The 27086-nt window shown below is 42.2% G+C and overlaps 1 protein-coding gene across 3 annotated transcripts in view; it reads left to right on the forward strand.

Moving 5' to 3' along the window:
* ARHGAP10 (Rho GTPase activating protein 10) overlaps positions 1–20278 on the forward strand; it is a 626731-nt gene extending 606453 nt beyond the window's left edge. For 2 of the 3 annotated variants that reach the window (XM_029604198.1, XM_029604284.1), the window contains 2 exons: positions 8831–8922; positions 19238–20278. In XM_029604198.1, coding sequence (XP_029460058.1) covers positions 8831–8922; positions 19238–19326 — 181 coding nt within the window. In that variant the 3' untranslated portion in view covers positions 19327–20278. Of the gene's footprint in view, positions 1–8830; positions 8923–19237 lie in introns of those variants that run through there. The other variant, XR_003857144.1, reaches the window with a different exon arrangement.
* Positions 20279–27086: the final 6808 nt, after the last annotated feature.

Consider the following 27086-nt stretch of genomic DNA (forward strand, 5'->3'; position numbering starts at 1 on the left):
TGATCTATGCAAACAATCAGGCTAGAGCCACTGTAATAAAATAAGCTCCTTAGTATAGTAAATACTAGAGCTTTTGAATCCATGGGAAACTTAAAAATAGTGTTACTTCAGTAAGCCTGTTTAATAATAGAAAATTCATTCCAGTGAGCCATATGATAAAGTAAGGGCAGGTGTGTATGTCCCTATGGAGATAAAACTTAAAATGTTGATGTAGCAAAATCGAATATGTATTAGTAAAAAGAATCATTAATACTACAGCAGCCAGGCTGTGAAAGAAGAAAGTTAGCGTCAGCAGGCATTATGGGTATTAGGAATTCTGGTTCTTTGAAAATTTAAATGTTTTTTTTGTTTCTTTTTGTGTTCTATTTTATATTTGCATTGTGATAAAATAGTAGGAAAGGGTTTTACAACTGAAAAAAGAAATATTTGTGAAAGACATCCCTAAAGTTGTACTATGCATTAAAGCAGCAACCTCAGCCAGAATCATGTTGTGATAAATGATCTGATAGGGGCTTATGTAAGTGCTATAGCCTTGAACTGCTAGGAAGTTCTCCTTTATTTGCAAAATGGGAGAATCCCCTTAATATCTTTATTTTTCTCCAAAATTATTGGTCTATAAGGAATATAAGGGTATCCTGTGGCCTGTGGGTTATAGCCCGCATTCCTCCCCCTTCTCTTTCTCTCCCTTTCTCTCTGCTACTGCGGATTATCCCTTACTTACCTCATGTGCGATCTGAGAAACCCAGGAAAGGACAACTGTTTACCTCAGAATCAGACATATCAGACTTACCACTCAGAATAATATACACAAGTTAGGCTCTTAGGTAAGAAACTTATGCTACAATCTTTAACACAGCAAGTACTTATGTCTAAAGCTTAGCATATTATAGGTGAACTCGGAGCAACACATGTCAGGATAACCTTGATCTGCTTAGGATGTTATTAATAAACCTAGCTAATGATCCCCATAACTGTAGAAGGTTACCAGCAGCTCACCTTTGGAGATGTCTCTGTTGCTGCTGTGAGAGAACTGGAATTCAGAAGGCTGTCTCTATGGAGGAGGCACTTGTCAGTGGCTTTGTCACTGGCTGGGCTACAATGACTTATCTGATCCCTGGAGGAGAAAAAGACAGGTTCACCTTGGGCTATTAGGTAGCAGGCAGGAGACTTACTTATGTGCAGTGAGCTCTGGTGTGCTGAAGCTTGTCCGCTGGGCTGTAGGGACAGTCCAAGAGTGATGGCTCAGGCATCTTCTTCTGGTGGTGTTAATTGGTCATCTTCACCGCCGCCCTCAGCCCCTCTCCCATACTGTTTCTGAAAACAAGGATATGCATATGTAAGACCTCACACATGGGGTTTCTTCTTTCCTTTGGGCTGCCGGACCCCTCTGGCACGTGACAGCTCCTGGCCAGGGTGCATGATCCTCAGTCTTGTGGCATCTTGACTAGAGAGCTGACCTGGCGGTGTGACAGAGTTCACCTGTGAGCCGACCTGTCTGATGTCTGCCTTTCAGGATTGGCCTATCCTATCTCCAGGCTGCTCCGTGCTCTGCTGCAGGTCTTGGAACTGTCCTTACGCACCTACACCTGGCCCACATTGCCTTAGGTCAGTGTTTATGGAGAGAAGATGCTATTCTTCAGAGAGGCTTAATTAAACAGGCAGATCAGATAATTCGGTCATGTCGTACCATTCTGGCCACATATAGGTCATCATCCATTTTGTGAAATCCGGATTCATATTTTGCTGCCTAGTAGTAAAACTTTTGGTATCTCCTATAGGTCCTTGAGGTCAAGTAAAGAATAGAATAAACCTGCTTAATAAGATAAAACTAGGGAATGTGGCCTCCTTAAATACTGGGATCAAAAATGAAATCTAACTTGAGCAAATGAGCGGCTGGTCTTTCTTCTCTCTTGTTTTCCGAGTTCTTTTTTTTACCTGCCTACCCTCTCCACATTATTTTCTCCCCATCTCCTTCACGTTCGTTTGATCTTCCCGCATTCTCTTTCTTTCTTCTCAGCTTCTCCTTAGCAGATCTAGTTGTTACTCTGCTGCGCGCTAACTAGTGCAAGCTGGATGGCACTATAAGACCCCTGCTGCTGTACTAGTGCAAGCTGGATGGCACTAGTTGTATGCATGTCCACCGCACCCAGCGGTGGTGGATAATCAAACTCTACCTGTGCTCTTGCAAACCTGGCAGGTAATTTTAACCCATGGGGGTTTGCCGTCATAAGGAAAGCAAAAGTGGGTGCTTTCTTTTGTTTTTATTATTGCATTTCCCCGCCCAAAACAAATAGCACTCAGAGAATTGCACCTGCAGTAAGAAACAATTTCTGTAGTTTAGATTATAAAAAACTATGAATATGGTTTCATGCCCCATCCTCACCCTCACCCCCCGGCAATGTCTTTTTACAAGGCAGCAAAATTACCTGTGTTGTAGACACGTGTGGATATTATTTTATATTAGATTTTATTTATGCATAACAAAAATGTTTTCAGAACCCTTGATGCAGTAATGGATTAAGCATTACATAAAAATTCCAATTAATAAAGAAATAAATCATGGTACTTCCCTATCATAACCATAAACGGTGAACTCAGGAATAGAAATCTCTGGAGATTGAGATATTTATATATATATATATATATATATAGGAAACATGAAAAGGAAATAGTTTATAGACAAAAAACCTGCTAGGTGCACAATGCACAGCCAAAGGTTAACATCAAGCCAGTAACTCCCACTAGGGTCACAAATCCTAGGCTCAGGAATAGAAATCTTTTTGCATTCAGGGAAAATTACTACTGGGATGTTCCCATAAATATGTACATCGCATTTCCATACATTTCAAGACATTTAAAAGTGAATCTAACAGAGATCTCTATGCCTGTACCTTGTGCTTTTCTCTTCTGCCTTGTGTCACCTTACATAGGTCTGGCTAAGCCCTGAAGGTAAGGCACTTTTAAGATGAAAAAATAACTGAAAATTCATTTCTGGCCTGCTTGAAAAAAGGCCACCAAAAGCGTTCTTCCTCTGTAGATCGCTCCAGGATTGCCATCAGATCCAGGCTATCACGGGAAAGTCCTGGATCTTTCTGTTCCTCTGCATGCTTACCAGATAGTAAAAACATTACCCAAAGGAGGAACTGTTTCACTTGGTTCCAGCTGTATCAGAATTTGTAACTCTTCTTGAGCTTGAATTTGTACTGATCTAAACGGCTACCAAAATAAGTGAGGCTGTTACCCAAACATCCAGCCTCCTAGATCCTTATGGCCTTGCTGGATAGTTCCATCCGTCACCAATCTGCCAGCATTGACCTGGTTGGGTGCTGGGGAGGAGTCGTGCACTGGCACCCACCTGGCTACCCCACGGCCTGCTGTGACTCCAGCTTGTCCTTCATTTATCTGCACTTGTTTAATTATTTATTTAAAAGTGTTTGTATACCGCTTTTACAAAGAGTGTTTAATCAAAACGGTTTACATAAATATATTAAAATTAATTCAAAATAAAAAGAAAAGATAAAAGAAAGGCCATAATGTTACAAAAAGTATAGTTAAAATAAACTAATAAAAATAAAAAACAGCTAACATAGTTCTAGTAAAAATTAAATAATGCATAATGTAAAATATAAAATAAAATATAAGGTGCCATATAAGTAAAAGTGAAGAATTAGTTTGGATCTGTTATTTGGTAGGTGTAATTTTAAATGCAATTTGAAATAAATATGTTTTTAAGGATTTTTTGAAATGATTCAAATTGGGTATGGATCTTAGTGAGTCTGGTAGTACATTCCAAAGGATCGGACTTGTTGTCTCTTTGTCATCTTGCTAGTCTGTATTTAGCTACCACCACCAACCTGTTAACATCGGCCTGGCTCGTTTCTGGGGGGTGGAATTGTATCCTGCTGATATCAACCTAGCTAAGCCATGGCCTGCTGTGTTCACTAGCTTGTGTTTTCTTTAGTCACTCTGTTTTCTCCTCTTCTCTCCCGTTTGCTGAGGGAGTGAAAGCTGGTTTGTTGCAATACTGCAACCTCTCGGCTCAGTTCTTACTAAAATCCTCTGCATCTTATTTATTTATTTAAGACATTTCTAACTTGTGCTATCCATTGTTCTAAGCGGGGTACAACATCTGTCCCAAACGGTCAGAACAATGTCCATCTGGTCCAGCATCCTATCTCTGATAGTGGCCAAGCCAGGTTGCAAATACCTGGAAGATCCCATAAAGAAGATCTACTTCCTGTTACTCATTCCCAGGGATAGCAACATCTTTCTTTGCCCTAAATGGTTAATTGTGTATTATGGACCTTTTCTTCAGGAACTTGTCCAAACCTCTTTTAAACTCCACTATGCTAGTCGCCTTGATCACGCCCTCTGGCAACAGATTCCACAGCTTAATAGTGCGCTGAAAGAAAAAGTACTTTCTAGGTTTTCTTTTGAACCTGTTCTTAGTTTCATGGAGTGTCCCCTTGTTTAATATTGTTTGAAAGGGCAAATAACCATCTTTTATTTGCTTGTTCCTCCTTACTCATGATTTTATAAACTTCTATCATGTCCCCTCTTAGCCGTCTCTTTTCCAATCAGTAGACATTCCCATCCCTTTTAACATTTTTGTCCCCGTCCTCTGTACTTTTTCTAGTTCTGCTATGTCTTTCTTGAGATGGGGCAACCAGAACTGCACACGCTACTCAGGGTGTGGTGACACCATGGCTCGATACAGAAGCAATATGACATTTTCTATTTTATTCTCCTTGTCTTTTTGAATCATTGCTAATTTTCTATTTGTTGTTTTTGACCACCATCTCACACTAAGCCAGTGATTTTGTCCACAAGGATTCCAAGGTCCTTTTCCTGGGAAATGACTTCCGATACATAACTCAGCATCATGTTCTTGTAGTTGGAATTATTTTTCCCTTTGTGTATCACTTGCCACTTTTCCCACATTTAATTTCACCTGCCATACAGTTTGCCCAGTCTCCTAATCTCACAAGGTCCTTTTACAGTTCCTCACAATCATCTGCTGTTCTAACAAATATGAATAATTTTGAGTCAACTAGTTACCAATCCACAATAGAACACTACCTCCTATACCATGACTTTGTATTTTCCTGAGGAGTCTTTCATGGGGGACTTTGTCAAATGCCTTCTGAAAATTCAAATGCATTAATCAACTGGATCACCTTTATCTACGTTTGTTTACACCATCAAAAAATTCTAAAAGATTGGTAAAACGAGATTTTACCTTGCTAAAACAGTTTACTCTTCCCCATTAAGTCATGCCTATTATATGGTCAGTATTTCATTTTTAAGAATGAATTCTACCATTTTGCCTGGTACCGATGTTGGGCTTTCCAGTCTATAGTTTTCCGGATCATCCTTGGAGCCCTTTTTGAAAATCAGTGTTAAATTGGCTATCTTCCCGTCTTCAGGACTCATGGCTGTTTTAAACGATAGGTTTCAGATTATTAGTAACAGGTTAACAATTTCATGTTTTAGTTCTTTTAGAATGCTGGGGTAGATGCCATCAGGTCCAGGTGATTTGTTATATTTTAGTTTGTCAATCTGATCATTATATCCTCCATTGTCACAGATATTTGTTTTAGTTGCTCAGAATCTGTACCATTAAAGAATATTTCATGTGTGGGGTACATTCCCAATATTGTACTCCATAAGGACCAAGGCAAAGAATTCTTTCAGTTTTTCTGCTATTTCCTCTTTCTTCCTGACCACCCGTTTTGTCCCTCAGTCATCTAGCGGCCCAACTAATTCCCTCAAAGGCTTTTTGCTTCAAAAGTATTTGAAAAGGTTTCTGTTGTTAGGTTTTGCTTCACTGGCAAGCTTTTTCTCTCTTGGCCTATCTAACTACTGTTTTATATCTAACTTGCCAGGGCTTATGCTCTTACCTATTTTCATCTTTTGGATCCGCTTTCCATTTTTTTTTTTTTTTTTTTTAACAATGCCCTTTTAGCTTTAACTGCTTCCTTTATCTCATCATTAAACCATGCTGACAGTTCTTTGGTCTTCCTTCAACCTTTTTTAATGCATAGACTATATATCTGGGCTTCCAAAATGAATGTTGTTTGTTTTGTTTTTTTTAAACAATATCTACACTTCTTGCAAACCTTTAATCCTTGCATCTGCTCCTTTTATTTTGTTTTTCTAATTTCGTTATTCCATCATAGTCTCCCCTATTAAAGTTATATGCTACTGTAGTAGTTTTATTACTGTCCTCCCTCTAGTGATTATGACAAATTTGATTGCGTTATGATCGCTGTTGCTTAGCGGCACTGCCGCAGTAACCCCGTCGCTCCAGGTCATGTGTTCCACAGAGGATTAGATCTAAAGTAGCTGCCCCTTTCATCAGTTCTAGGAGCAGCTGCTCCATGAAGCGGTCATTTATGGCATCTAGAAACTTGACCTCTCTAGCATGTCCTGAGGAGACATTGGCCCGGGGTAGTAGAAATCTTCCATTCTTACTGTGCCAAATGCATTTGCTTTTTTAAGTTTCAGCTAGCATTTCACGATCTTTCTTCATTTTGCTCAGGTGGAATATATTCCGTTAAAATATGGATTTTCTATCCCTAAGGATTCCACATTGCATTTTGTTTACTGCAGGATTTGTGTCGTGCTGGACTCTATGGCATCTTTTACATATAGAGCCACCCCTCCAGCAAACATTTAGTTATGGTTTATGATTTATTAACATTTATATACCATAACATTTCGTAGCAGTTTACAAAACAGTTGAAATAATTCCTGCTCAGGGAGGTGCCACAAGTTATTGAATGAAGGGTTCACTTACTTTTTCACAGCAGGATACTTTGTCTTGAATAAAAAATCTAAATATATCCTGTTTATCTGAATTATGTTTTCAGTGAGGTTTCTTTCTCTCTTATCGGGTTTATATTAGGATCTAATCATGCTTTGAGTATAAATTGTGCAGCCCATCCAAGGGGGGGGGGGGGGTTCCTCAAAACTTTTTATCAGCACTGTTATCTGAAGAAGGTTTTATCTCCTCTGTGTAGCGATTGGGCAGTTTTCTCCTCCATTTGGGTCATTGGTCATCTAATCTCCCTTCTAGCCTCTTCGCTGTTCCTGAAAATTCTTCCATTTCTCCTAGGCCTGTGCTGTTCTGAATGCTGATCTCTTTACTCTTCCTGTTTCTGCTGCCTCCTTAGAAAATCATATTGTCTCTTTTTATTTTCCCTTTCCCCAGTCTTCTCAGTGCCCTTTTGAATGGGTGACAGACGTTTCTCCGCATCCCTTCAGCTCTTATATTCCCAACAGGGCCTCTCCAGCGCTAGCACTCATCCCCTTAAAGGCATCTCCCCTGAAGTCCAGTGTACTAGGCTTAGTATAGTTCAGGTCAGGTCAGAGTTAAATGTTGAACCACTGAGGTACATTGATCCCTTATTACTGTGAAGTCAGTGACACTATCGCCATTTGTCAGGTTCAGCATTGCCTCTCCTTGAGTGGGTTGTTCCACTAATTATTTGAGGAATGCTCCTTGCAGGGCGTTCAGGACTACTTCACTCCCAGCTGGCAACGTAACTGGTAGGCTCCAGTCCATATCCAGTGCGTTGAAGTAATCTGCCAGCAGGCCCTCCTGTTTGCATGCCATCCTGATGATGCCTCTTATATCAGAGTCCACCTCCTTTCCCTTTGCTGGAGGTGTGTTTAATACTCTCATTACTTTCAACTTGTCTTTAAGCATTTTCAGCTTCTCCCTACTCTCTCCTTTTATTGCAGTCTGTCGTTGTGTTCTTAATATTAAGAAATACTCCTCTCCCCTTTTCTCTCCTCTCTCTTTTCTGAAGAGATTGTAGTCCCGGGATGGTCCTATCCCAATCCTGATTTCCACTACAGCAGAGTTAGAAAAGAACAGTTTGTCCGCTCAGACCCTTTCATGCTTAGCTCATATACTGCAGTGACTTGCTTTGGTCAGTGGAACATATTGGAATGTATTCGGAGCTGTCTCCAGTTCTGGGGTTTTTTTTTTTTTGGTTAAAAGCATTACTTACGGCTCCCTCTTCCAGCGATATCCCAGCAGTACCCTGTCCCCCTGCCAGCCCTTATCAGAGTGCTAGCCACTAGACCTCTGGGCTGGCCTTGGAATTTTCTTGCCAAGTGACAAGAATTACCATTTCAGGAAAAAGATATCTGATACGCAGGTCATGAACTATTGGTTAGGTCAGTGGGACTGCAAAGCAGGAGAGCAAGGTGCCTATCCTACTTCTCCCCGCCACTCCAAAACACTCATTTTAGACCTCTGGCAATTCACTGTTGTCTCCCATTTCCTCAAATACCTGACTATATTGTAAGCTCTTCTGGGATGGGACTTGTACTGGCACATAATTTGTTGAAAAGGACCCTGGTGCGGTTCATTATATAAATATTGCAGTCAAATAAAATGCAATAGGCCTGGCCCGGTAGCTCAGCGATAAGTCCTCTCTCTTGAAGTTGCCAGGATACTCGTTCAAACCCTGAGAATCTTCATTGGTGAAATGATGTTTTTATGGGATGAAGGGATGAAGCCCCTGGTAAAATACACGAATGAAATCGTGAAGATACTGAAGAGCCACAGGCAGCTGAACGTCTTGCAAGGAAACTCCTTGGAGATTTGAAGCCCCTCTCAGTCAACCCTGCCTGTTACTCTTTTCATTTTAATGTTCAATGCTGACTTTGGATTTTATTGTAAATCCCCTGGATGTGGTTCTGATCGGTATCAAGGTTAATAAATAATGACCATTTCTCTCCAAGGAACTGTGCACTGATGTAAGCATGTAAAATTGGAGAGAGAGAGAGAGTGCACTAAACCCTCTTCCTTTTGCAGTGCTGGTAACCGGAAGGCAAAGGCAGTGTACCCCTGCGAGGCGGAACACAGTTCCGAATTATCCTTTCAAGTCGGAGCAATTTTTGAAGACGGTAAGTGATTCTGTGGTGACCGTTCTGCTTTGTGCAAAAACTATGAAGTCCATGTTTCAAGGGGGTTTGCCTGGGAAACTAACCGAAATCTGTAATTGAACATCCCTTCCTGCTCCCTTCACTGGCTACATTTTACCAAAGTCGCTTTGTACTCAGATAAAATTTAGCCGGGTAAAAAGGAAGAAGTCGGAGGCGGGGCTTAAGTTTAGCTGCTTTTGATGTTGTTAAGATTTATATCTCGCTACGTTCAGAAAGCTGAGCTGGGAGGGAGTCCCGACAGACAATACAGGGGATGTAACGTGACTCAGCTCTCACATGATGGTAAATAATTAAATGGATTAAAAATACTAAATCTTCAACAGACTCTGTTCAGTTCCTGCCCCCCCACTCCCAGCTCCACCAATATCAGCTTCTCTCATGCAAAAGCCAAGCTATCTTTAGTCCTGCTATTATAGCGGTGGTTAATTACATAGCTAAATCAGCAGTGTGCAGAAACAATAAAACAGGTCCCTAATTTGGGAGCGGATTAAGGCCACCTCATCTGCATCTTAAGAAAAGGCAGATTGGAACAACAATGTCTTCCCTGCTGTGCAAGAAATTTTAAAGGTCACGGTGTGGCTTTAATCTCCATAGGAAGCTCACACCAGCATTTCGGTCCCAAACAGTAAAAGGCCCAATTCCTTGTACTTTGAAATCTGGCTGCTTTAGCTGAAGGTATTCAAACCGTGCCGACTCTAGGCACCGGAGAACTCGGACAGTGTTCATAGAGGGACAGCTTATCCCTCCAGTACTGCAGGGCCAGACCACGAAGGGCCTTGTAAACCAGAATCAGGATCTTAAAAGGAGTCCAACAAGAAACTGGCAACAGTGCAATGCTTTCAAAACGGAGGGGTAGTATGATCATCTGATTTTATGCCTGCAACTTGACGGGCAGCACTGTTTTGCAGTCTCTAAAGAGTTCCTTTTGGCAAGCCCCAATATTGAACGCTACTGGGCTAAACTTATGCTAGCAAGCCTGGCTGGCGAAGATGCTGGTCTGCTTCTCCAGGTAAACTTACCGGGTGACTTTAGGTGAGTATGTTCAGTAGAGACTGACTTGGCTAAGTCTCACTGAATTTCTCACCCAAAGTTGCCCAGATGAATTCCTGCTCGCTGTGCTGCTGAATATGGATTTTTATACGGCCCAATAAAATAAAACTCGTTACATAGACGAGTACAACATAACCCTGTAATAACACAGCCTGATGCATGGAAGCTATCTGTGGCTTTTCTACCCCACAGAATTATTTAATTGCAGAATGTCATTGGGCCAGAGCTTAGCTTTTATGATAGAGAGGGGTCATTTGAAAGGTCATGTCTACAGGTAAAGCAATGCTTGTTATAAAATTGCCTGCCTGATTTGCAGGCAAACCTCCACGTATGTGTCCTATAGACGCATCAGTTTAGGGGACTGAGCGAGGTGATCCCGGGGGCAAGGTGGCAAAGGGTTTGCGCTTACAAGCGTACTTTTGGATGTTCTAAGGTGTGCATGCAAAGGTTCCTGAAACATTTCTGCATCCATTATAGCAGGCGTAGTAGTAGGCGAGGAAATCAGGTGGGATAATTTTTCAGAGCGAACGTAGGTGTGTACATTCGCTTTGCAAATTGGTGTGACTTATCCAAGTCTCTGCCGACATTTTTCTGCAGGCTGCTACCAAATTGCCTTCCAGAAGCAGATGCCGTTTCTGAGAGGTTTTGGTTTCATGGCCATGCAGCTTTTCCAGAGCTGTTCCCCCGTTTCTGTGCCTCTGGGGAAAGAGCTGAGTGATGAGGGCAGAGTACAACCAGTTTACACAGGGAAAGGGTTTTCATAATTTGATATTTTAGGCAAGTTTAAAAAGTTCTTTTTGTCTAGCCAGAAAGACACGGCTATGAAGGTGAACACACACCTAATTAGATAATAATAATACATTTGATCTAAAGATCGGCCCTGCGCTACCTTTGCCTGACCAGTCATGAATGCAGCCCTATTGCTGCACCTCTTCAGATCTTTTCCTCTCCACCCTCACCCTCCCACAATGTCGGATGAAGGGTAGGAGCATGGATTTTAGTGTCTAGGTTAGGTTGGGAATGAAGCTCTGGCAGCACACTGTAACCCCCTGCATTATCAGGACCAGTGGAAGGGATAGGCAGGTTAGGCGCCAGCGGTCCGCAGGCAGCGAGGATACGGGTCTGTCCTCCTTCCCGCTTGCACGGCCCCGGGCGGGCGGGCAGAAGGAGAGGCCATGCTGTTCCTGCCAGAAGCAAAAGGGAAGAACCACGCATCCCCCCCCCCCCCCCCCCCCACCACAGGACGAGGCCGTGCTGGCCCCGGGGTCTGCACAGTGAGGAAGAGCGCTGAGGCTCAGAGCCGGGACAAGCAGCATCAGCCAAGCAGCCGTCGGAAGGAGGATGAGGAACCGCATGGCTCCCCCAACCTCCGCAGGAAGGAGCAACATCAGTCCTGGTCTGTGGTCAGCGATTGGAAGAGAAGGAGGGGCCCATAGGAGCAGCATGAGCTGGGGGCGTTAGAAGTAAGGGAATTTGTTATCCTTATTAGTTTAACTGTCGGGTGATGTTTGATAGATCTGCTGTTTTGAAATATTTTATTGCTTTTGGAAATTTGTATGAATTTTGAATTATTGGATGTTATTCTATTCATCAGCTGAATTGAAACATTTATTATTTTTATTAGTTATGGTTTTGCTTCTGTTGATGATTTATATTTCTTTTTTTTAGCAGAATCATTTTTATTAAGAAGATATGCAGCTCATAGGCAGAACATTATCATACAAAATACAAGGCTAGAACCAGAGACAGCGAGTATGCAGTAAAGAGACTGAGACAACCACCATATCCCCCCCCCCCCCCCCCCCACTGCTCTGTCATAACCACCAATATGCAAATCTCCGTTTTTTCTTTAAAAAATAAAATCACCCCCACTCATTCCCCCAACTCACTCACAGTCAACCCAGCACCTTCCAACCATTCATCCGTCGATCCAACTCTTCAATTCAAACAGCCCAATCATCCATTCCCTAACCCTCCCCTGGGAGACCAGCAAACCTTTACCCAGCATACGAACAGATAATACTTAGAGACAAAATGAGAGCCACAAGCCTTCAGTGCAGTCCCCAGATTCTTCCTCCTCCTAACTCCAGTAAGTGGGTATTTGTAGCAAAAGGCCAATGAACCACACGACACGGACTATAACCAGTTCACCCGGTATCCGGCCGCTAACAGGCGATGATTTATATTTCTTGATTTTATTGGTGATATTTGAAGAATGGTGATATTTCTGTTTTTCCATTTTTGCAGTGCATATAGAGTTTGGCTTCTTGTGGTTTCCAATAAAGTTTTTGTCTGCACATTACTTTTTATACTTTATGGTCTTTTATTCTGTATTTGACGAGGGTCTGTCTGTATTATTGCATGCATGTCTGACTGAGGTGAAGCATTCTACTAGGGTGTAGTTTCTGTGTAGGGATCTATGGCAGCCTGGCTTTTTCTGTTTTCCTAATAGGAGATGTATTGGTGTTTTAGGGCCTGATGTACATTTTGCAGTATTGCCTTTTCATAGCTAGAGTTGTTACTGTTTGAATGCTGGCAGTTAATATTGTTTTGCTATGGGAGGTTTCCTATATTGAAACTGTAATTCAGTTTAGTCATGGCGTTCTGAGGGCCAAGCCTACATCCAACAAACGTTACAATAGGCCTAATATCAATTCCAAGTGTCCTTTTTACTTTTCTTGCAGGATTTTTCAGGTTGGCACCACAGCAGTGCATCTTAATATAATATGCATGTTGTAAACTTACAGGTTCACTGTCTAAAGTTGTGTTATAGCTGTACTTTGTTTTTTTTTTTCATGTCAAATTATTATAACTGCATAACTTTTTATGTGTTTGGGGTGGGTATGACCTGGGGGGGGGTTTGGCGGCGGGCTGTAAGTTTCTCCAAGATGCCTAATACTGGCACCGGCCTGTATATTATGATACACTTTAGCTTAAAACGACATACAAGGTGATGTTATCCAGTAACTTTGCCATCTCTGGTTACTCAGCTATAACAAAAACAATGTGACAAGGCGATAGCTAAAGCCAGAAGAATGCTGGGCTGCATAGAGAGAGGAATAACAAGTAAGAAAAAGGAGGTGATAACCCCCTTGTACAGGTCCTTGGTAGGGCCTCACCTGGAGTACTGTGCTCAGTTCTGGAGACCGTATCTCCGAAGGGACAGAGACAGGTTGGAAGCGGTCCAGAGAAGGGCAACCAAAAAGGTGGATGGTCTTCATCGAACGACTTATGAGGAGAGATTGAAGAATCTAAATATGTATACCCTGGAGGAGAGGAGGAGCAGCGGTGATATGATACAAAAGTTCAGATACTTGAAAGGTTTTAATGATCCAAAGTCAATGACAAACCTTTTCCATTGGAAAAAAATCATCAGAACCAGGGGTCACGATTTAAAACTCCAGGGAGGAAGACTCAGAACCAATGTCAGGAAGCATTTCTTCACGGAAAGGGTGGTGAATGCCTGGAACGCCCAAACTGTGAAGGATTTCAAAAGGGCGTGGGATAAACACTGTGGATCCATAAATTCTAGAGGATGTGAATGAAGAGAAGAGGCATGGGGGTGGCTTGCGGGAATGATGGCTACTACCTAGTGATTAATAACCTTATTCAATAAACATACACACGGTTAATGCGACTCCAACATTGCTCTATGCTTCAACGGCAAGAGGATATGTGGGAAAAAGGATTTGCATTCACGAATAAGCATGGGAGCAGCTTGCTTGTTGCAGCGGTTACTATCCCAAACCAAATAAGCCTGATACTTCACTTTCAATACTTATCCAGTGTAGCTCTCTGCTTCAATGGCAGGGGGGAATGAAGATAAGAGGATTTACATTCAGACAACTACCAACAAGGACTAAATTGCATAGTCTGGGTAAACAAAAAAGCGTGGGAGTAGCTTGCTTATTACAGCGGTTACTACCCCTAACCAATTAAGCTAGATACTTCACTTTGATACAGCTCCAGCTCGGCTCTCTACATCAATGGCGGGAGTGGAAGGAAATTAGAACCAAAAAGTTACCAATAAGGGCTCTGACCTCAGCAGTCGGAGTAATAGATAAGTATGAGAAAAATAAGTGTGAAAGCTTGCTGGACAGACTGGATGGGCCGTTTAGCCTTCTGCCGTCATTTCTATGTTTCTATGTTTAGATAGTGAACCTCGGAAGCCATCAATCATTTACCAAATATTGTTTGTGACTAAAGGGGAAAATCTGGGGTTTTTTTTTAGCAATAACATAAACTTTTTTGGGGGGGTATAAATTTTCAAAAGCCCTGGCGGCATGTGTATGTCCTGGGGCTTTTCTGAATGGGCGGGACAGGGGCGTGGCTGGGTGGTCCGGGAGGTGTGGCTGAGGACTCCAGCACAGCGGCCGGGGGACGTGCACCAGCACAGCACTTGGCTGGCAGGCGTAACTTCTAAAACAAAGGTACGGGTTGTTTTTTTTTTTCGGGCTGGGGCGGAACAGGTAGGGGAAGGGAGGGGAAGGTGGGGGGGGGGGGGGGGGGGAGGAAAGTTCCCTCCGAAGCTGCTCCGATTTCAGTGTGGCCTTGGGAGGAATGGGGAAAGCCAGCTGGTCTCCCCGAGGGCTCGGCGCGTGCAAGGTGCACTAGTGTGCACCCCCTTGTGCGCACCGACCCCTGATTTGATAACATGCGCGCGGCTGCGCACACATGTTATACAATCGGGCGTACATTTGTGCGCGCACAAATGTAGGCCACACGCGTACGTTTTAAAATCTGCCCCTGAGAGTTTCTACTCTTGTTGCCCCACCCTGACCCTAAAGCCCAGTTTTATGCACATCAATTGCTGTTCTAAAATTGACTCAGGCTGGATGCTCGCAGAACAGTTTTGTGTGCGCTAAGGAGTTCTGAAAGAGCAGGGTTGGGGCAAAGTCAGTGCTTGCACGCATGCTTTCCAATTTTGAAAAGTGTGAGTGCAAATGTCTGCATAAGTTATGCCTCCGTAGAAGAGGCACAACTTTATGCGAGTGAATGTGTGCGTGTGCTCGGCTAATTACCCGAGTATTTTCAAAGCAACAATAAAATAAGTTCATGTTGAAAATACTCTGTATATTGTGTGCGTGCAGTATACTCACAGACTTTACCGCTATGCGGGCTGCTTAGAGTTTGCCCTCTTTTAAGTCTTGCATCTAAGCTTCACTCTTGTCATCTGGTGATGATTTTAACCCAATAGAAGGCACGATGAGAGAGCAGCTCACCCCTCAAAGCTACCGTTGCTGATCCATTATTGAATTCTGCACTGGGCATGGGGGGACTCTAGGGTGGAAGAGATGGTTCTATTTTCAAGTCTTTACAGGGAACGTGAGAGCTGAATGACTCGGGTGGTTTTGATTGCTGTCTATGTATTGTCTGCAATAAATAGTCAGCCATCAGTAAAGAGCTTAAAAGCAAAATCTGTTTTATCTGGGATTGTGGATCTCAACGATTGAATGCTTTTCCATCACATTCATCTGGCCAGTTTATTGCAGCAAAATTTCTTTTAGAGAATTGTCCTTTAGTTAGGCCAAGAATGTAATGTAGTAGATGACAGCAGATAAAAACCAATTGGCCTATCTAGTCTGCCCAGCTGTATTGGCCAACACTACTAAGGATATGTCCCAGCTGGCAACCAGAAAAGCTTGGCTGCTTGTAGGCTTTCATTGTGTATCCTCGTCTGTGAACCTAATGGTGAACCTTTTTTGGTTGTAGAACACAAAGAATGGTAAAATGTTTTCAGATCTAGTGTAGGGAGTTTAAAAAACGGGACATGCTGGATTGCTTAGAGTTGGGGCATGAAGGAGGTCTGTGAGTAGAGATTTACAAATCAATTGTGGTTTATGGCATTGCAAAAGGGAGCAAATTGGGCTGACTAGACGGATTTCATGTCCCTTTTCTGCCTTCATATTCTGTGCCTCCTTGATCAAAAATATGTACAACCTGTATTTACCATAAAATTTGTAAAAATAATTCACATTTTCAAATTAACTGTAGTAATTTGAACAGATTTTTAAAAACTCTTTAATAATACATTTTCAATTTATAACACAAGCATTAAACTTGCACAGCAATAATGCAGAAATCTACCTTATAAATGGCCTGTGACCGACGGCCCGCAAATGCGCAGTAGAGACCAGCTCTACCGCGCATGTGCGGGCGAGCACGTCGCTCTGAGGCAGCTTCAGAAAGAAAAAAAAATGGCGGCGTCCAGTGGCAGCAGCGGGCGGCGGCAGCGGTACCGGCAGCGGGCGGCGACGGCGGTAGGTAGCGAGCGGCGGCGGTAGCGGCGACGGCGGTAGCGGGCGGCGACGGCGGTAGCGGGCGGTAGCGAGAGAGGGAGGGACGGACTGAGTGGGAGGGAGGGACGGAGAGAGAGAGTGGGAGGGAGTGACTGAGTGAGAGGGAGGGACTGAGTGGGAGGGAGGGATTGAGTGAGGGGGAGGGACTGAGTGAGAGGGGAGGGAGTGGGACTGAGTGAGAGGGAGAGGGGGGACTGAGGGAGGGAGTGGGACTGGGAGAGAGAGGGAGGGAGTGGGACTGAGGGAGAGTGAGTGGGACTGAGTGAGTGAGAGGGAGGGGGGAGGGAGTGAGTGAGAGGGAGGGGGGAGGGAGTGACTGATTGGGAGGGAGGGATTGAGTGGGAGGGAGTGGGACTGAGGGAGAGAGAGGGAGGGAGGGAGTGGGACTGACGGAGGGAGAGGACGGAGGGAGTGGGGACTGAGTGAGAGTGAGTGGGACTGAGTGAGTGAGAGGGAGGGAGGGAGAGAGGGGGGGAGGGAGTGAGTGAGACTGAGTGGGAGGGAGGGACTGAGTGATAGGAGAGGGAGGGTGGGGAGGAGTGGGTGAGGGAGGGGGTGGTGAAGAGTGAGGGGAGAGAGAAAGAGGGGGAGGTGAGAGACAGAGGGATGTAGCCCGTTTTAACGGGCTTAACGGCTTGTATACAATAAATGAAATGCAAAATACATAAGAAAAGTAAATGTTGCAATTAAGTCCACAATATATTTAAGGGAAGGAACCCAAGTGAAAATAAAGTAAGAACAATCAGGAAAAAATTCAAAGAAAAAAACTCTTCCTGGAAGAACTATTGAGCTCTAAGTATTTTGAATTTGTTGGCGTTGGTGAAGACCCTTTGTTGTTGGTCCATTATAAAGAGCATAACAGTAATTCAGTTGTGAGGTTATCATGGCATGGATGACTGTGATTAGCTCCACTTCTCAATGAAAGGACAGCATTTTTTGTACTTGACAGAAGTGGAAGAAGCAGTTTTTAAGTGTCTGGATTTAAGGAAGCATGGTTAGCTCTGAGTCCGCATGACTCCAAGGCTCTTTACCTGTAATTTTAGGGAGCTCACTGTTTCTGAATGAGATTTTCAGGTCTGGCACCTGCCTGCTCATATTTTGTACCCTTAGAATCTGTTTATTTGGGTTTAGTGGGAGTTTGTTGCTTTTTGTCCACTCTTGGGTGGTTGTGAGACATGTGGTTAACTTTCTTATGACTTTTGCTGGGTCCATTGGTAGTGCTGGATGATTATCAGCCACGAGGATGCAGGATTTCATCTGAAATGATCAAATCAACTGAAGTATATGGTGAAAATATAGATCCCTGCAGGACCCTCATTCTGACCCCGTATGGCAACTTCTTATGTTCTTAAGCTTGCTGTGCAGATGGACCATTTGGGGTTTTTCTGCCATCATTACAGTTACTAGAGAAGAAGAAATAGGAGGCCTACGGTAAAGACATTTGAATCCCTCAAAGGTATAAAGAATACCCCTAAAGCAAGCATTTTTCAGTGGAAAGGAAAGTCTAGAGAAACATAAGAAATAATTTCTTTACGCAGAGGGTCATGGATGCATGGAACAGCCTCCCAGCAGAGATTGTGAACCAGTTATGTTCTATCAGTCAGATGCTTACTGCTACCAGTCTTGGATGAATGGGCTTTTACCCGCTGTGTTTCCCTATTAGCCTCTTTCAGCACTTGACTCTGGTGGAAGCAAAAATAATGTCAGGACCGTGAGAGGATTCATAGTTGGGGGATGATGAGAATAAATCCTGAGATTAGACAGAGTCCCTGGCATTGCAGCAGAACCGAAAAATAAGCAGACTAGATGGGACTCAGTCTTTTTCTGCAGTTTCAGGGTCGTCATAAGCTGATTGCTGTAAACCCGTTTTTAAACTGTGAATTGTACTCTTACATTTCTGGTTTTAAAGAACATTGGAATATGAGTCTTTGAGGCTACCTATTGTTGAAGACATTTCTCAAGGACTAACCTACTTTATTTCATTTATTAAATTTGATTATCTGCTGATCATTTATATAGTTCAGTGGATTACATTTAAGAATATAATTCAATAGACAAGCATAACAATCCAAAATAACAAAGACAGAACAATACCCATATATAGTACAGGATCTTCTTGTACATAAGGGAACTTTGTAGTAGAAAATTGTGTACATTAATCTGCTTAGAATGCTGAAGGAATACAAATAACCATCAAGGGTTTCTATAATTTGCATAACGCATGACCTCCACCAAGGTAAAACTCAATTGTTCAGAGTTAATTTAAATATAGGCACATCTTATCTGAACCTTACAATGAATTTCTCTTGCTTCAACTTAAGAACTGTCTATAAAGAGTCAAAAGATCATGTCTGTCCACGGTTTAGAAAGGGTTATTTTCATTTTTCATTTAATCATTGCTTACTTAATGTTACTGGTACCAATAGGACATACAACGGAGAATGATAAAAAAATATAACTTCCTACAGTACATATAACTCAGCGATCAGCTGTTATGGTACCATCATATTAAAATGCCAATATGCATTGACACTAGGGCTGCAGACTATCAGATTTTGATTTGTTAATCACAATGTAATAAAAAAAAAAAAAAGCAAACTCCAACCCAGGTTTGCAACCAAGCTCATGTGTGTCTCATCGAGAGATGTAGCAGGACTTGTAGGTCCTCACTGAACTTGTAGTGACATAAAGTGTTTTCTACCTCTGCTGCTGCTGTTGATAAATTCCTAGGATTTGTTTGCACCCTTGAGTGCTTGCAGAATCTCTTCTGTGACTGTTCAGGGTGGGATGGAGTCCAGCAGGATCCTTGTGAATGTGGCTTTAATATATTAAATATATGAAATTACCTTTCAGTAAGGGTGGTTGGAACTGAGAAACAATATCCCATGGTAAAACCTTTTTGTACTGTCTTCTCCCTTAATTTGTAGTGCATTTATCAAGGGAACCCGGATGGCTGGAAGGAACACTGAATGGAAAGAGAGGACTTATTCCAGAGAATTATGTCCAGTTTCTTTAGCCAAATGTATTTACTCTCAAAGAGACGTACATGGTATCCATGGATGTTTGCTGCAGTCACGTCCTTCTGAGGTGGGACTGTTTGCTTACCAACCTGACAGTGGGATGAAAATAATCATCTTTGCGAGGACTTAATGATGAAAAACGTACTTCTTACTGAGGGCAAGGCAGAAAAATACTTAATTTTAGAAATAGTGTGTTGCAGGTTGTGAAGATCTGGCCTGGCTCTTTTTGCTGTGGTTGATGAGAGATTTGTTTGATCGGTCACTGGAATATGAACCATTTAGAGCCCACGGACTCTGATTATTATTTTGTATTCGTTTTCACGATACAGAATATCCTGCTTCCAGCAATCAAAGCAGTTTAGCCGCAAACCAAAAAACAAACAAAGCCTTCTTTGGAACTAATGAAGATGTTGCTAGAGAATTTGAAACAGAGAATGGCCAGAAAGCCCCGGCAGTCTGTCTGTCTTACGTGATCTCTGGCCTTGCCCTTCTTTCCTCTGGACTTACCTCACACTGCCTTGAATTCAGGTATTGCTTGGGCCTCTCTATACCATTTCCACTGGGAGGCCCTTCTATACATCCACCGTCCCTTTCCATGAAAACCCAGAAATGTATAATTGAGTGAAAAAACACTGAGAAAAAAAAATTCAAGACACACGTCGTGTTGACAAGCAAGCAAGAACTATTCAGGAAAGGTTTCGAATACTAAAATAAAGTGATGAAAGGAAACCAGTGAGTGACTATGTTAAATCCATTTAGTTTGTGCTGTTGCATTTTTTAAATTATTATTACTGTTTTGCAGCATCATGGTTTCGTGTTCAGCAATAGACTACATATAAATGTATTTGTTCCACAATGTACCAAACTGTTTTTAAAGTATGGCCTTGCCAAAAAAAAATATATATATATTTCACTGTAAATGAAATAAAAATTTTATTTTCCATTTTACTTGATAACTAACAGTGTAATGATTGTTGTTTGGGTGAGGGGATCAGAAGACAGGCTGCTTTTAAATCTTAACACCGGATTTTCCCACTCAGAGCCTTATTGATTTTAATCAATTTCTTCCAAATTATTGCTCTAACGAGCCTCGCCTGACGAGGTCTGGAGGTGGTGCCTCTTCCGCAGTGTGCCCTCAGCACCACTTGAGGGGCAGCAGAGGCTCCAGATTAGCAGCAGACACCTTCCCTCCCTCCCAGAGCCTTAGTGCACCACCCTTGCTTGATCGGGCCTAACCAGACCTGACCGATGGATGATCTGAGGTCGTGCCATGACTTGAACCATAGGGACCGGCTCCTACTTGAGACATTTTTGTAACACTTAGTAACTTTATTTCATGTCCCCTTATTATTTTAAAGACTCTGTCATATCTCCCCTTGGCTGTATCTTCTCCAAGCTGAAGATCCCTAACCTCATAGGCGAATCGTTCCATCCCTTTTATCATTTTGGTTGCCCTTCTCTCTCTCTCTCTCTCTCTATATATATATGCCTTTTCTAATTTTGCTTTATCTTTATTGAGATACAGTAACCAGAACTGCACACAATACTCAAGATGAGGTCTCACCATGGAGCGATACAGAGGCGTTATGATATTCTCTGTTTTATTCTCCATTCCTTTCCTAATAATCCCTAGCATTCTATTTGCTTTCTTGGCTGCCGCTGCACACTGAGCAGAAGATTTCAACGTATTATCCAGAATCCTGACTTTATCAGAGCCAAAGCACCCTACTGTAATTCATGTGAAACAATTGTTTCAGCCATCCCATTACGGTATAACAAATTATTTTTTAAGTATGTTGCCATGAGAGATTATTTTGTCCTTTTAATTGTTCTGTCAGTGTTGTGGTGACCTGGTATCTGAGTTGTAGCGATCTTGTACATGATATATATGTACCTGGGTACAGGGTTTGGTGATTCTCAACCTGCAGTAGGGTGGGATGGGTGCATTCAGCAGTAATAATGGGCATTTTGCTAGGTCTCTCCAGTAACAAGACCTCCAAGCATTACTCTCTGTAACACTGGAAGCATGGAGCTTTTATCTCACTCCACTGCGCTCTTCATTTACAAAAAGGTGTTTCTGGGCTTGCAGAATGCTTCATTTTCAGGTGGATGCTTTCTTACCTAGGGGTCAGTAAGGTACAGTGCACTGTTATTACGCATTATTTACCCCAGTCCCATTATTTCTAATGGGGCCTGTTCACTAGTAATGTTTATCACCCCTTAATAAATAGACCCTCTTGGTTGTACGTAGGAATTAAAAAAAAAAAACACTTTATAACAAACTGTGGGAAAAATCCATTGAAGGTGTATCTCTGTAAATCTGCAATCTATAATAGTTTACATATTTCAAGGAAAAATAGCATTTAAAATGGAAATCCTATAATTCAGTGAAGCACAGATGGAGAATTAAAAAAAAAAATTAAGGGAAGCTCTCATGCACCCTTAAAATGTAGACATTGTGAAATATACAATATATCAAACTTTCAAAGTGGTGACAAGCCACAAACATGATAATAAAATCAGATTAAAAATAACCCACAAGATGCAGCTTAAGATCTTTACATACAATAGACAAATTAACCTACTAGTGAAATAATATCTATGGATCCAGTTTAGAACCCCTCATCCCCATTATATCAAGAAGGAGGGGAAATTAAACTGGAGAGGGAAAAAAATTGCCATCATGTGGATTTACTTCTTAAAAAAAGAAAAAAAGGGATTCCAATTATTGGGGGACGATAGAAGATATATTGTATAACCTATTCCATATATGTATGGAAACTTAAATATAAGTTCGGTTCTCATTACTACAACTTTATCCCATAATCCCAGAAATTTCTTATGCCTTGCCTGGGCCACTATAGTAATATCCAGGAAAGCATAAACTCAACATCCAATAAAACAAGGAACCTCTTTGCAAAAAAATATTTTAGAGCTCAGTCTCTGGCTGTAGAAAAAAAACAAACCATCAGCAGCCCTTTAGAGCCTGCATTCATTTCAGTGTATCAGTCAAAGTCCGACTATCTTGTGAGAAGTGCCCCATAGCATCACCCTCTGGGGCCCATTCCTGTACAACTGGTAGTAGGCGAACATATACTGTTGAAGCTGGCAGAATAGCCTTTTCAAAGATTTTCAACATTTTAATTAAATATCTACTAAACAAATCCTTAGGTGGAGCATTAGGTAGTCTAGGAACGTTTACAGAGGTTGTTTCTCCTGATGGCATTCTCTGTAGTGTTCTCTGTCCATCTTACTGTGCAGAGTTATGTTATTGTTCACCAAAATACAACTGGTGGCTTCAAAATCAGAGATCTTACTCTGAAGATCTTCAATTTTGATAATAAAATCATTTAACTTTAAATCCCATACATAGTCCTTAAGTTTTAAATCTGAACTATCAATCCAAACTATCCATCTGATACAACAGAGAAATTTCTAATTTGGTTACAGCAAGCCATAGCTCCTTGAAGGTAATAGTCTGTGGCTTTATAAGAATGCTATTCCACATCTGCTGTTGGATAGACTGGGACACAGTTACCACAGAACTTATATTATTTCTAGTTGTTCCATCTACTGGGCCAGTCATCCAAGAGGAGAATTCCCTGCCCCAGCATGTAACAAGATTCTGCCAACTCCCACCATGTTTGTTATCCACTCTCTCATAACATTCTGTTCAGCCTCACTGGCCCCTAAGAGAATGTGCTACATGCTGTACTATTGGCAGCTCGATGCAGGGTGGGCATGGGGATGTGTGTGTGGCAGGGGGGAAGGCTTGCCGTATATTTTGAGGTCTAAGTCAAACAGGCTTGTAACAAGACCTCCTGCGTTGTCAATGGACCTCTCCAAGATACCACTAGTGGACCCCTCTGCATCCACTAGGCCCACCATTGGCTGGCTAGTCTCTAAAAGGTAGGTTTGCTGTCTGCCCTTGCATTTGTTCATTTTAAATTGCGACGATTCTTGTCAAATAGCAGGAGCTCAAAGATGGTGAGTGGGCCAAAAGGCATGGTCAGGGCAAGGAAAGTTGCTGAACAAAGCACCATTGGGACCAGAAAAAGTAAGGCATGGCCTTCCACCTGGGGCAGCCATCTTCCTCTCAGGCTAAGCTCTCCAGTGTTGACTGTCACCGTTTCTTTCACTACACAAGTCTGGTATTGGGAGGTGAGATAACGGACACAATGAACCATCCACAAAGACAATTCCAGCGGAACACAAGTACAATGCACTTGAGATAGGACTGAAAGGAGATACTATGATGAGTTGAGATCCAGAAAGGAGCAGGACCACAGCAGGAAGTCTTGAAGTATATAAGCATACACTAGCATAATATAGGACCAAGTTCTGGCAAGGAAAGCAGGCAAGGACTCAGTATATAACCATAACAAGATAGGAAGCAAGATAGCCCTTAGAGGAAGTGGGAACCATAGAGCAGTTAAGAGTGACCAAACCAGTCTGCTGGTGGGCAGACAGGCATATCCTGTATCACAAGGTTCACTTAAAAGACTGAGCCACCTACAGGCTTGCAATAGAACCTCACATAAAGTTTGATATAGAAACTCAAGTCTCAAGAAACCTAAGCTTCTCTTTATGTAAAAACTATTGAGTTGAATCAGTATATACAGTATTCTGACTTGCATAAGGTTAATATATGAAAATACAAAAGAACTGATTAATCCAGAGAAACCATATGTCTTTTTTTTTTTTTTTAGAGCTTTTTTTAAATGCTCGTCCAAAAGATACACCAGAAGCGGCAGGGCTAACAGTGTAAAGTATACCTGTAAGGACCCTTCGCAAGATATATGCTTTTATTTCTATTTTATTTTGCCATTTTAAACTTAAACAAAAACTGAATCCATCTCATAGAGACAGACAATTCACTTCTGCCTACAGATGCATGCTGTGAAATAGGGACACAAACATCCAGATCCACTTCCTCCTAGCTCAGAAGTTAGAGAAACAAAGGCAGGAAACTGAAAAGGAGGGGTAGAATGGGTTAGTTAGATGAATCTGAGTTTAACTGCTCCAGATACATATAAAATATAATAAAGTGGAATGTGCACATCCAGTGGGAACAGCTACCTAGAGACCAGAATTTGGCGCAGCACGGAGAAACACCCTGCAGTGTATAACGCAGGAAAGTACTGTGGACGTTTTGTTAAACAGACCATGATTACATTTAAGATCTGACATGGACAGCTTTGCCATCCAATCAGATTTGAAATGAACTCTAGCCAGCTGGTAAGAACTTGCTGACATTGTAGAGTGTCCATATGATTGTCATAAGGCTCATGAGATACGTGGAAGGCCAATAATTCAGGTTGCTATGAACTGGCTAACCAATGAAAAAGGCCTAACCCCAGACAGCCTCTTATGATCCAGATGTAGGTGGTGACAAACTAAATTCCTCCTATATGCAAAATCACCAGTACAGAAGTCTAACGCAAGAAGATCACAATGGGCAACGGAGTGTGGTAGGAGCACACAACCTCACAGAGAGTCCTGTCAGCACAACAGCATCCCCTGTTAAGGACTTCAATTTGGCCAGACTTCTGAAGCAGTTAAACTTCAGGTGATAGATATATAAGGGGTAGCAATTGTAGGGTAACAGTTTTACTAAGCTTTGTTAATAAATTTTGTGTGAATTCCTATTTTTAAGTGACAGCCCAGAGCTGATAACATTATTGGAAGGGGGGGGGGGGTCACATATCTATAGTTGATTTATGTTTACAGAACCTGGAAGGTGTGTGTGTGTGTGTGTTTGGGGGTGGGGGGGGGGTCCACAAAGGGTGTCTGCTTAAAGCTTAGCCCATTTGTACATTACAATTATAAATAATTAGCCTAGAGGTTAATTTGGGGCAATAGGAATCCAGGATTTTGAGATCAGGCTCATGGTTTGCATTCCCTGCATATAATTGCCTTTAAGTTTAGACTGGCAGGTTTTTAAGTTGTCTAGAAAAGAAGGGAAAATGAATGGACAAAAACTGGAGAAAGTAATGATGAAAAATTCTCTTCCAACAAACAAGCAAGGAAAGAGATGACAGTTTTTAGACCTGTAAAGTAAGAGAGAGAATGTGCACGTTATTAACCTCACAAAATAATACTTAGACTGTGTGTCTTTAGTACAGTGAGACAGGAAGTGCAGTTTCTGCTATGTTGAGTGACATTACTAGCTCTCCGTACTTGTGCTGTATTAATTACACTGGAAAATGGTTAAAAATGACCCTTTATATTCTGTTATTGTCAGGAGTCTTCCGCGATAAAACTTGGATACTTTATTTGTCTCTGCCTGATGGTGTGTATATCCTTGGTAGTTTACATCTGTAGAGCTAATTCTGGAAAGGGATTATTTCAGAGAAGAGTATTAGTCAGTGGTGTCTAGAGAGACTCAGTTACAAGCAGAATTTACACTGTGTAAAGAACACAAAAAAAAAAAAAGCATTCACAGACTATTTCAAAACTGCTTATTATGCAAAGTGAAGGACCATCAACCACCCGTGTGTGCAATGCCAAATTTGTGCTTCTACACACTTAGGTCACATATAATCATTGGTCCAAGAGGAATGTGTGCCATTGTTTTTAACATTTTTGGAGTATTTTTCACTTTCCTGCAAGTAAAACAACATGCAATCTGGGTATCGAGGCACTTCCCTATTCAGGCAGCTTTAGCATGCTCGCTCAAAGGGCATCAGAGGACGAGAGCAGACATTGCCCTGCGTCTGGAGTCTAAGCAGCACGCGATGGTCCTTCTCCGGTTACTTTGCACTAAAAATAAACCACATGGTCAGAAACCCAAAATGCAACAACCACTTCAAAATAAGCATTAACACTTACAAGTATCTATATTTCTATGTGAGATGTTAGTGAATGGAAGGACGAATTCTTACTAGTTAATTAGCTCCTAAAGACACTTTCTCCTGTCCTTGACTATTTTTTTAAAAATCATAAGGATGCGGGTCTGAAAAGCAATTTAAAAGTTGGGACCGGGTGGAAGAATGTTGAGGATTCCTATTCTATTGATAGGACTGACCCCTAGTGAGAATTAATTTCAAAAGTCAGCAGATCCCAGTCCCCTAGTGCTCCAAGAGCTAGAAAGAGAGTGACCAGGAGCAATAACGGAAAAAAAAAAGTTTGGCCCTCCTCAATATCCATGTACTCATGCCCGAGTAAGCAGAACCCGGCAACAAGACAGCAGGGGCGAGCCCATCAGCACAGCCCACCATCATCCCGGGCTCCAGTCAGCCGAAGACTATTTATTTATTTATTTATTTAGATTTATGTTCCGCTTTTTGCACTTTTTTCCAGCGCGTCAAAGTGGATTACATTCAGGTACTGTAGGTATTTCCCTATCCACAGAGGGCTTACAATCTACGCTCTTGGGACCCCCGCGTTGCCACCACTGCTATCCAAGCAGAAAATGCCTGCATCCCTATCCGTGCCTGGAGCCAGACAGTGTACAAGAGATCCCTACACTGAATCCCCGAGCTGAAGATCCCTACACAGAAGCAGCCTACCCTTCTGCCTTTTCTCTTGTGAGAAGCTGACGCCCGAAGTCCCTGAACCTCAAGCTGCCGACACTCTCCCTGTCCAGCACACATCATTGCTCACAGACACCGAGAGAGAAGGGCGTCATCGAGCTGCAAGCACTGCTTCTGTCAGTGTGGTAAGAAAACAGATTCTAACTCCTAATAATGCTGCAAAGGTGAGAGAATTAATTCCAAAATTGTCTGGAGCCAGTGAACTGCTAGGATTTGTGTAT

The sequence above is a fragment of the Rhinatrema bivittatum genome, chromosome 1, assembly GCF_901001135.1.
Source record: "Rhinatrema bivittatum chromosome 1, aRhiBiv1.1, whole genome shotgun sequence".
In the NCBI taxonomy this organism is placed as follows: Eukaryota; Metazoa; Chordata; class Amphibia; order Gymnophiona; family Rhinatrematidae; genus Rhinatrema; species Rhinatrema bivittatum.